At 38.7% G+C, this 12647-nt stretch overlaps 1 protein-coding gene across 1 annotated transcript; it reads right to left on the bottom strand.

Moving 5' to 3' along the window:
* Positions 1-984: 984 nt before the first annotated feature.
* LOC126817993 (protein YIF1B-B) lies at positions 985-2784 on the bottom strand. The gene has a single exon (XM_050545171.2). The coding sequence runs from the start codon at positions 2659-2661 to the stop codon at positions 1720-1722; it is 942 nt and encodes a 313-aa protein (XP_050401128.1). The 5' UTR covers positions 2662-2784; the 3' UTR covers positions 985-1719.
* Between the last annotated feature and the right edge of the window lie 9863 nt (positions 2785-12647).

The following is a 12647-nucleotide window of genomic DNA, read 5'->3' as shown; positions in this document are numbered from 1 at the left end:
TATTTTTGTGTTTCCATTGACTACATTAAATTATTGAGTTGGCATAAATAAAGTTCCAGTTGTGGCAGTATCGAAGACCATTGACAAAATTTTGAATGATGACTTAACTCATTATTACCCTAGGTCGGGTGTTCGATCCTTGCATTGGCCGAGAAAGTTCAAACAGTTTTTCCGGTGTGGTTCCAGCTGTCTAGTCGTTCGGATGGGACGAAAAACCGAAGTTCCGTGTACACATTGGCGTGCATGTAAAAGATACCTTGACAGTTGGAATTCGATATAAAAGTAGGTCGTAGTGCCGCTGTCTGGGCAAAATTTCCCTCATAGCACACTGTATGTATGGCGTATGCCCGTCTTCATTAGCCCAGTTCGGAGCAGAACAGTAGGACGTTAAACCCCATTTCATTTCATTATTACCCAGGACTCCTGGGCTAGGAGCTATTAACCACACAGTCTGGACTTCAGTTACAAAAGGTACCATCTTGTTGTGGGGGTTCACACAAGTAAAAAGCAACAGGTCTGACGCCAGCACCTTGTATTGCTGAAACTTTCCAGAACCAAAGACCTCTACAACTGAAGTTAACTGAAAGGAAATACTTGGAATGTCTGGTTTATAAAAAACTGAATGTATTAAATTGCGTATAGATTCTGATTCATTTACGCACAGCCATGGCACTTTTGTGGGAACCAATTTTACTTTAAAGTAGCCAAATTCTACATTTAGGTAAAAAAAGGCTGTATTATGGCCATCAATGGAATCTTACCTTAAAGACACCTTTTGAAAATTCATATTCCTAATTCAGTCTTTTTTAACTGTAATCTAAATAAACAATAGTTGTAACTACCTGAACTGAAAAACTCATTAATTCTAAATTAATATTGTATAGATTCATTGGATATTTAACAAACAGCAGCATGACCGCCCCTTCCCCTTACTACACTACTGTTCTTATTTTGTTGTTGTGGAATTAATCAAATTTTGCTAAGTATTACACAATGCATTTATTGTCATATTGAGCAGTAAATATATCATACAAAATATACTAGAGCAATATCAATTTAAAATGACTAGACCTCTTTCATTGGGGTCAAAAGTAAAATTGTCGATTTCATTGGATATTGTACTACATGTACATACCGGTATGTTAACTTCTGTTGTGGTATGACAATCTGTTTTCGTTTCAGTGTTAAGATATAAATTAAACGTAACGGTTAATTTTTCGAAACAAAACTTTAGTACTATAGAGCATCTCCCATGACAAATCGACAGAACACATCAGATCAATCCAATTTTACAGTTTAATTTGACCTTAATTAAAGAGGTTTAGCTCCTTCACAGTTCTTCTCCCTTCAGTTTAATTTGAAACATACCTCTACTCTACATAATATTATTCACAAACGTACGATAATCTTAAAGCTTTGGAACTCTAACAGAGGAGGGTGCTACATATATATTTAAGCTGTGAGACAAAGCAAGAAATTACTTACATGTATATTACTCTAATGTACATCAATAATAGATAACAATCCTGACAGCCTTTTAAGATAATAATATCTACATATTTGGCAAGCCATGGAAACAATCGTTTTAAATAATTAATATTTTATGAACAATATATATGGCCTCTAAAATCAATTCATAATTCCTTATTAAGTCTGTGCACAGACAGATATTGTTACATTGTAGTTTGTACTACTTAATAAGGCATGCATAATTTCATATTATTTCTTTGCTTGAAACATAATATGGCTAGTTAACCACCACATCATTAACGGCTGTATGGCAGATATGGTTAAAATAAGATATAGACTTCGTTTACTTCCAGATGTAAAGCCATCATGTTGATGAGGCAGAATCTTCACTCTTAATGTCCTAATTAAAAAGAAGACAATACACAAACTATACCACAATAAAACAGAATAATATCCATTATTCTTTAATAGAAGTCCTGCTAATAAACTCATGATCATTCCAACATATTTATAACCACAATATGCTAATGTATCTAAATATTTCAACTCTGTATTCATATTCATCACATATAGAGATAATGTCATGGCTAACACTTCTATAATAATCCACACCAATGCTGAACTTGCTTGAATTCCTAGTTGTTCTGGAGTAAAGCGATCTTGTGTACCCAAAACAAATCCTGCTGTCAGAATATATGTTACAAATGCCATGACAGGTATATAAAGGTCTGGGGCATTATGATCATATCTGGGAGCTATAGGTTCATCTTCATTGTATCTTATTGACCAATCTGAATGAGTGAATGGAAATGTCAACAAGGCCAACTTTTTACCAACATAAGCAGTATCAACTGCAAAATAATACTTGATTTTTGAAGCACTGACATATTTCTCAAGATTTTTGTTCACCATTTCTTTTCCCTGTCCGGCCAAAGAAGTGCCATACTGTACTGCCATATTCGCCATCGGGTCGTTCATGTATTGTTGTCCAAGAAACTGATTTTGTGGCATGCCATAGCCTCCTCCATGCATAGCCATCGGATCATGTTGTGGCGGGTAATAAGCATCAGTTTGTTGCAAGCCAGACGAAGGGTTGACACTCGTGTCTTCAAATAACTGGGGTCGATTTTGTGACTTGCTTGACTTTTTCTTTTTGCCAGAAGACTGTCTAAAGCCGGACGGTACATCCATGGCGGCCGTGTTTATCTTCCTGTGCCTTAAACTTGAAGAAACTGTCGCCACGTCACGTTGTACCAAAATTTTGGAATCAGATATGGTTTCCAGTCCCCTACGTCAATGACAATACATTTAAAAAAAAAGGTTATGAGGGATGCAGTAGATGAACTAGTATCTGCCGAAATGTGAACCTTGTCTAAAAATATAAGCTTTCAAATACATACAATTAGCTAAATAATATTTTTTCCTAAAGTAAAGCTGGGTGGAATGGGTTTGCCGCTTATACCATACCAAAAACAGGAAACTTCTTTGTAGAGTGATCTCCCTTCTATCACAGACGTTTATAAAAAAAAACAAACCCAAAACTAATCTGGATTGGGCGTAGTCAGATCTATTTGCCAAGGAAGCATATTTCCTCACGGTCACGAGAGTTAAACAGGGTTAGGGCACGCGATTGTTAGGATTTGGGTAAGGCGTACATATCTCGTAATATAGATCTTCCTAACCCTGGTTAAGACCTGCAAATTTCGTCAATTTTATTTCAATAATTCGCTCGCGTAGGAGTTTTTAGCAGTGGGAGGAAACCGGAGGACACGGAGAAAACCCATGAGGTTGGACAGGCGACCAGTCAATTACGTACAACAGGGGAATCGAAACCACGCCAGTTGACTCAATTGCAGACCTATGATACGGCGCGCACGTGCTAACCATTTGGCGCGACACTCAAGACTACTACTAGCCCCCCCTCACACCTCACACAGGTTTTCCAGTCCCATAGAGTTACATTACTCTATGTCCAGGGTTAGGTCTAAATATTAAGACCAACTGGGCAACTGCAGATTTGGAATGAAATTTAATGAAATGGGGTTTATTCTGCTTACTGTTCTGCTCTGACTGGGCTAACGAAGGCGGGCATACATACAGTGTGCGATGAGGGAATTTTGCCCGGCAGCGGCACTATGACCTACTCTTATATTGAATTCCAACTACCAAGGGATTTTTTATGTGCACGCCAATGTATACATGGGATCTCGGTTTTTCGTCCCATCCGATCTACTAGACAGTTGTCCTTGTTAGGCCACCGTCCTGCACCACTGACAAGGAGAAACCACGGCCGTCGGAAACGCGTGGGCCTATATACATGGTCAGTGGGCCTAACACAAATCGAATAAATATAAATATTGAACATTTTAATACGACCACATTTCCCACTCTTCGTCTGTCAATTCGTCCGTCAACATTTGGGTTGTGAAATTTGGTGTGAAGCATTGTGGTCATGAGTGGACAAACAATATCGATATTCAGCATTCGGGGAGCTTCCATCTGGAATTATCTCCCATTTGCTGAAAACGTTGTGGTTGCAATAGAGGCTGCAGTTTTTAAAGGATTCTTTTCAAATTTGATAAGAAGCATTCTGGTCATAAGTTGTCGAACCCTGTTGACATTTAACGTTCCGTGACCTTCCGTACTAGAGTTATGCCCCTAGCCGTAAACATTGTGGACTGGATAGAGGCTATAGGTATTAACTGATTCCTTTCAAATCTGGTATGAAGCATTGGGGGTCACGTAAGGACCAGACCTATTGATATTCAACGTTCTTTGATATTCCATGAACGCTGTATGGGGAACTCGCCCTTCTTCGGAAAAATTTGAAAATTTAACCTCCGCATATGCATGTTTCTGCAATTCTAGCCCATGAGTCCAGCAACTTTTGCAACCGAAATCCCACTCTATGCCGAACTGAATTCCAATCATCCAGACTATTGGAGCTGTATTCACAAATAATAATTAGTGCCCGAAAAATGTCACCCAAACCAGTGTGGCTCTAGACAAACTGTTTTAATCCACAGTCAATTTAGTACATATTCGCGGTATTCAAATTATATTAAAAGAAAAGTAAAATTAGTGTTTTATTAGATTTCGAGCACCAATTAGATGATATTTTTCCAAGCAGTGTGGCTTCCGACGAAATGATTTAAAGTAGCTAAGTCTCTAACTCAATATCATCCAAAGTCTTACACGTTGAAAATATGAATTATTTGTCAATTCAAATCAACATTGATGTTGTGATCTTACCAGGAAAAGGCAGGCTTCTGATATCCAATATTTAAGACAAAATAAACATTTTACCAATGGTACACGAATAGTGTACCGTAGTGCGTTTTAGCGTCATTTGCAACAAGTGACCAGAAAGAACGAGGCTAGAAATATTCAACTAGAGAGCCTGTTCAATTGACTGGAATAACCAGACGCTAGAAATTTCTATAGGGTTGAGACACATGCCTTATTTCGCTGGACATAACTGATTTGAAATTAAGAGACAAAACGGAAACAATTGAATTCGGCTGTGTATCTGTTATCACTCGTCGCTTCAGTCAGTTATATAGAGCGGTGACTCGTGTTTTCCTTTGGCGTTCGTCACTTCCAATACGGGAAACCTGTATTACTCAGCTATCGTAGCAATGATCTATGGGGCAAAAGTATATTTGGGATGTGTTTAACCAACTCTAACACATATGTGATAATGACTGGTATATTCGGTTCAGTGATAACAGATACACGGCCGAATTTCTACTCACTAATAATTCCTTCGATGACCAAAAGTTGTTATATGGGACTGTAAGAGGATATCTGACAATTCAATAAAGTAATTGAATGTCATTAGATAAGAGAACACGAGAAAAATAGAGATAGTCCGTACATTCCCTTGTTTATATTCATTCTATACCTTATAAAAACATGGTAATGCACGGTCGTTTTCTGTTTTTCTTTCGTGTTCTCTTATCTAGTGACAGTCAATTCTTTTTATGAATTGTCAGATATCCTCTCACAGTCTCACACAACAACTGTTGGTCTTCAAAGGAATTATTAGTGAGCAGAAATTCGGCTGTGTATCTGTTATCACTCGTCGCTTCAGTCAGTTATATAGAGCGGTGACTCGTGTTTTCCTTTGGCGTTCGTCACTTCCGATACGGGAAACCTGTATTACTCAGCTATCGTAGCAATGATCTATGGGGCAAAAGTATATTTGGGATGTGTTTAACCAACTCTAACACATATGTGATAATGACTGGCACCAATATTGTCCTTTAAAGAGTCGTTCACATCTGACATGACGTTATCATTACTAGGAAAATGACGACCGGCTAGTTCCTTTTTTTCATTTTAGGGAACAGATGGAAGTATGACGGGGTCAAATCGAGCGAGTAAAATGAGTGGTCAATGAGTTCGAAGGCACAACCATGGATGACTGACAAGGCAATCACCGATTTATGAACAAGAGAATTATCTTGATGGAACAGGACGCCCTTAGTGAGCATTTCCCGTCGCTTAGGTTTGATAGCTTCAAGCAACTGTCTTAGTAGGTCAGTATAAGATCTATCATTGATAGTCTGGTCTTTTTCAAGATAGTCCATCAGCAGAATACCCTTGAAATCCCAAATGACTGAAGCCATCACCTTTCCAACTTTTGTTGTGACTGACGACTCTCCATTGTTTAGACTGAATTTGGGATTTTTGTTGAAAGTGACGAACCCAGGTCTCATCCATGGTTATAAATCTGGCCAAAAAATACCAGGATCTGTTTCAAAACGGCGCAGATTGTCACGGGACGTCAGGAATCTGCCACGTTTCTGATCCGCAGTCATGAGCTTTGGCACCCATCTTGCAGAAACATTTGCCATTCGATCCTAAATCGCTGGCGATAATGTGCTCAATCTTCTCATGAGAGATGCCCACAACACTGGCAATATGTCGAGTAGGCAGTCGTCAATCAGTCATCACCATGTTATGCACCCGTATAATGTTTTCTTTGTTGCTATCGATGGGCTCTCTCTGTGCTGCTTAAATTCCACAGTCCACTTTTTTACAGTGGAAAAGGAAAGGGCATCATGGAGACCAAGGCCGCATGTATCTGTTAGCTCTTTCAGTTGCAGTTGATGATAGCCCTATATCCAGTTTTGTCCATTTCTGATGATTTCAATGGGTTGGTTCACAAGATGGTCTGGTTCGAAGACGAATGATAACGATAAAACTACAGTTGCAGTTCTTATATCTATGATTCATTCAATGATTGTACTCGTTGTGTAATAATATTATGGCTTTGACTAATTATCCACCATTGTCAGTATATTAGCTATGGTATCAGTTTATTTTTAAACGCAAATTAAATTGTTTATGAAATATTGCGACAAATATAGGACATTTGGGGCCTAAGGCCAAGGATAAGTTCTATTGTCTATTACACTCATGTGAGGAATAATCCATTCCACATTCGGCTTAGTCAGGGGGTCATTAGGCTTAGTAACCAATCATCAAAATGAATTTCGTAATATTTGACCAATTAAAGAATAGATAGCAAATGTCAAGGCATATACAATGCTTGAGCCCTGGGTGATTCTTTAGACAACCATGTTATAGATATAAGAGAGCAAACATCATTTTGTTGGGAGAGACTATTGAGGTTTAAGTGGCAACATCTGGATTGAGAGATAGAGAGAATGACTTTTTAATATAATGTTTGTAATCTATGTATCACAAGTCTAATAAAATATGTGGCAAAGGAGAAAGTATGTGCCACACGTTGGATGTTGGGAATTTTTGACTGTTAGGTTTTTCACATTTAGCCAGCTAATCATAGAAGAGAGAGAGAAAGAGAGAGAGAGAGAAATGGGTTTAACGTCCACTCGACACAAACTAGGTTATTTCGGGACAAACATATGGTTCAATTTTATTTCCATAATTTGCTTGCGCGTAGGGGTCTTTAGCAGTGGGAGGAAACCGGAGGGCCCTGTGAAGACCCACGAGGTTGGACAGGCAACCCTACGCTTTGTCACGTACAGCCGGGGATTCGAAACCACGCCAGTTGACTCAATGACAGGCCTCATGATACAGCGCGCGCGTGCTAACCATTCGACCATTCGGCCATCCAACCCTCCTATTCATAGAAGAGCATCGTATGACATATTTGTTTTTGGTTGCTGGTGGCTTATAACTATTGAGACCGCCCTCGTATAGTATTACAAATTGAACTGAATTGATTCAATATTAAAATGTCATTACAAATCTAGTTAACATTTAGGATTTAAAAAAAAACCCAAAGAAACCAAAGACGTTATGGGCTATTAAGGATTATTTAGAATTATCAATATTTCATGAATTTGAAGAATCACATATATTGAATTGGTAATATGATTTTTAACTTTTTTTATTTCAAGAATTTGAACAATCACTTATATTGAATTTTTAATATGATGTTTATCTTCTTAATTTTGTTTTCTGTTGATCTGAGAAAACCTCGACTTTAATATTTAATTAAAATACAGATCTATATTTCGTTTAGTTTTTTTTTTTTTATATATATTTTCGATGAGACAGAAATGGGGTTTAACGTCCACTCGACACAAACTAGATCATTTCATTTCATTTCTAATATATGGTTCAATTTTATTTCAATCATGGACAGGTGACCCTACTCCTGTCGCGTGCAACCTGAGAACCGAACCCACACCATTTGACTCGATGACAGACTTTATGATACAACGCGCACGCGCTAACCATTCGGCAATCCAACCCCGCGGGTCGCGTCAAGAGTCATACGAGCGGCTGTTGACCCTGTGACGTCATGCATTTGATTTACCAATTTACCTGATGTTTCAGGTGAGTATTTGGAAATGCATCCTTTGCATTGTCTTCGCTGCGAATGGGGAGCCACGGTGGCTCAGCGTGAAAAACATCAACCAGAAAGCGGGTTATATAACAACTCTTCAAGATCCTAGTGTAGTGAAATTTCGAACTATAAAAACGATATGAAATAAGATCTGTGTTTTAATCAGATTGTAAATTGTTGTATTATTTTCTTGTTGCTTTCAGACTAGGATTCAATTCCGTCCATTATGTAAAATCTAGAATAACACATCGAATCCCAATCTTAGCAAAATATTTTATTTTTCGCAAATATCAGTGAATGAGGTAGATGTGACGTCTCGCTGGCATCTTCAGTGAGATAGATGTCACGTTTCGCCTTTATCATCAATGAGGTAGATGTCACGTTTCAATGACATTACCAGTGAAGCAGATGTCACGTTTCACTCGAATAACCTGTCACGTTTAACTTGCTTCATCAATGAGACAGTCACGTTTAACTTGCATCAGGGGGTTGTTGGCCCAATGGTTAGCGTGTGCGCGCTGTATCATAAGGTCTTTCATTGAGTCAACTGGCGTGGTTTCGATTACACGGTTGTACGTGACAAGGAGTAGGGTCGCCTTCCAACGTCGTGGGTTTTCTCCGGGTCCTCCGGTTTCCTCCCATTGCTAAAGACCCCTACGAGCACGCGAATTATTGAAATTGAACCATATGGTAGTCCCGAAATGACCTAATTATCATGGACAAAAGTGACCACCATGACACCGTCTCCCGTCTACTGTCCGACCGCACCACCTACAGAAATTTACGAAAAGATCCTACCAAGGTCGATAATGACAAAAACACAGCCCATTTGAAAAACCTGAAGACTTAGAAGCGACTAACACCCTCACTATTCGACCAACTCGTTGTATTACATCTCACAGCACTGTCCTCTCCGTTAGGCAAAGAATCTGATACCTTCATTAAAGATTTTAAAGACTTTTGCAATCAATTACAAAACCAACCCCGCATCCGATAATGTTGTTGATTTATTCACCAATATTCCCCGTGAAGATGCCGCAACAGCACTCCGTCAGAGATTAAACAACTCCATTAGAAACCAGCTTTACCATCGATGCATCATAGTGCGCAGCGAATCAACCTACTTCGCATGGGGAATATTTTTTTCATGAACAGGCACATGGTTTACCGATAGCTTGGTTCCTAAAAGTTGATGATACTTTCGTCATCCTTGATAAAAGTGATGATCCAGACGTCCTTCTCCAGTATCTAAATAACCAGAATAACAGAATTGAGTTGAAAAAGAAAATGACCTGTGCCTACCATTTTTAGATGTCTTTGTTAGGAAAACAGATACAGGACTCACCACTAGTGTGTATAGAAAACCTACCCATAAGGACCAGTATATCAATTTTAATTCTAACAAACCGCATACTGTCAAAAATTCAACCATAGTTATGTAAAGATATTATGTGACGACAATTCGCTCCCCAATGAACTCAACCACATCCTTAATAATCTGAACGACTACCCACCCCATTTAGTTAAGAATATCATAAAGAAAACAATTGAAAAGAAAACCGTTGCTAAATAGCCAAAGCCAGACAAACCAACTATACGAATAACTATACCGTTTCAAGGGAAGTTATAGTACCACACCAGAAGGCTACTCACGACGACGGGTGTCCACGTCATTTCTCTAGGGGAGACCACCTGAAAATGAATGGTAAACTCCAACCAACCATTCCATGAAGTTGTTTGTTCATGTCACAGCACATATATTGGTGAACCCCCACAGACCCTACCCAATAGACTCGCCGAAATTCATTCAAAGTCCTCACAGCAGAATCATCAGTTACTCAACACCTTCAGTCCAATCCAGGCCACAAAATCCATTCGTCTTATACCATAGTACTCAACCAAAGTAACGAAAAAACACGAAAACTTACGGAAACTATACATATCAGGAGATCCAAACCAGATCTTAATCGCGACACAGCAATACCCCAGCCCCCGCCCCCAAAGAGCCTACGACGAACCAATTCTAAACTGATGTGTTCATGCTAAGACATGGCCCACATGAATAAGTTTCATTTAATTTGTAAATCACGTGTATTTAATTTGTGGAAATAGCTGTAGTAACTGGTCTTATACACATTCCATGTCTTTTTGAAATTATAATAATTAATCGGTGTTGGACAGTTGAGTATAGTGGCCCATGGTTATCATTCAGAAATGTGTAAAGCAAAAAACCCAAAAAAGAAAAAATGTAAAAAAAATATGAATAAAAATAAAAATTAGCCAAAATATAAATAAAACGAAAACGAAAATAAATAAAATAAAATAAAATAAAATTAAATTAAATTAAATTAAATTAAATTAAATTAAATTAAATTAAATTAAATTAAATTAAATTAAAATCGTTTTTGATAAAACAAAGTAAAATAAATTAAATTAAAATCATCGTTTTTGATAAAACAAAGTAAAATAAATTAAATGTAAATCAAAAACCGAAATGAAAGCAAATTAGATTAAAAATTTAAAAAAATAAATTAATTGAAAACATAAATGAAAAAAAAATTTAACGTTTTTTTTGGTTTTTTAAATCGAAAACTAAATCAAAAAGTGAAATGAAAACTAAAATACGCATGTCTCGACGTGGCCAATCGCTATCATTAGCCCATCGTTATCATTTAAACGGAGCTGTAATCTAACGCGCCTCTAATTTGTTGTGGGCGAATAACTCTAATCATAAGTTGATATTTTACATCCAGTGAATCGGATGTATATGATATTTAGAAATGGGATAATGAAGACGGACATACGCTATAAAGTGTGCTATGGGGACAATTTTGCCAGGACAAAGGGATCTTTTAAGTGCGCGGCTGCACGCCAATGTGTACACGGGACCTCGGTTTTTCGTTCCATCCGAACGACTACGCGTTGTTCCTTGCCAGACCCTCCATCCTACACCACTGACAAGAGGGAACCACGCCGTAAAATCCTGATGAACTTTCTCGGCCAATGCAGGGGTTGAAATAACGCGGGATCTACAGGTTAGCGAGAAAACGCCCTACTCACTGAGCCACCGTAGCTCCTTATTTTATAAGGACTAAATTTTCCAAATTCCAGGATGATTCATTCAAAATTGCGGTCTGTAGGCAATAAACACAAAAATTGGGCGTGGCTCTGCTCCTCGGGATTGGATATGGACCAATATAAATTGGTAGAACCCTGAACAAAAGTTTGAACAAAATCTGTTAATAGAGTCATTTCGGGACTAACACATGGTTCAGTTTTATTTCAATAATTCGCTTGCGCGTAGAGGTCTTTAGCAGTGGGGGGAAATCGGACCCGGAGAAAACCCAAGAGGTTGGATAGGCGACCCCACCCCTTGTCACGTACAACCGGTGAATCAAAACCACGCCAGTTGACTCAATGCCAGACCTTATGATACAGCGCGCACTTGCTAACCACTCGGTCACCCAGCCTCCCGCAAAATCTGTTAATAACTGCAATAAAGTATTAACAAAAAGATGGGGTCAGGGCATGCACCAAAATCAATAGTTGCCGTCAGGGTATAATGAATAAGTATGCCAAGTTCCAGGACGATTCATTCAACATTGCACCCCGTATAGGTTATACACAAAAAGCTGCCATTAGGGGTCGGGCATGCGCCAAAAACAAAAGCAATCATCCCTAGGGACGATCCTTTAAGACTAGCAGCTTGTAGGCGACACACAGACACAAATATTGGGCGTGGCTCTGCCCCTGGAAGTCAGGCATGAACCATAAACAATAGCAGTCATCCTTAGGCTATAAGCTATAAATGGCACCACGTCCGAAAAACCTGATGAACTTTCTCGGACAATGCAGGGATTGAACACGCAACCTCCAGGTTAGCGAGCCAACTTCTTACCCTCCAAGCCACCTTAACTCCCTATATATACTCTTCAAAAAAGTAGAGGATATTGAAATGCAAATACAGTGATATGATAAATAGTCATGGACACTTGACATGCTTTGAGAATATGTTCACAGATGAAGAACTTATCGCCCCAACAGAACCACTGAGCTGCAAATTTGGCAATTCAAGGAAGGGTCGATGAAAACTGCCGCGAGCTGGTTTATCCATGTTTGCTTTCCTATCGGTTCTTCCATGAGATTTACTGTTTAGCGTATCTTTGCTTTAGTGTGTTACGTTTAATTTGCAAAGAGACGTCTTCAACATGATGAACGTCTACGTGCTATTGGCATGCTTCAAATGGGTTCTACACAGCGAGCAGTAGCCAACATGCTTAATGCGTCACAATCTGTGATCAGCAGACTGTGGAACCGGTACCAACAAACACAC

The sequence above is a fragment of the Patella vulgata genome, chromosome 4 (assembly GCF_932274485.2).
Source record: "Patella vulgata chromosome 4, xgPatVulg1.2, whole genome shotgun sequence".
Classification (NCBI taxonomy): Eukaryota; Metazoa; Mollusca; class Gastropoda; family Patellidae; genus Patella; species Patella vulgata.
The sequence above is the reverse complement of the archived record's forward strand: the minus strand, read 5'-3'. Positions and strand labels throughout refer to the sequence as shown.

Bases quoted from the DNA above. Each gene is read 5' to 3' on its own strand.
- LOC126817993 (XM_050545171.2), bottom strand. From the start codon at position 2,661: ATGGATGTACCGTCCGGCTTTAGACAGTCTTCTGGCAAAAAGAAAAAG.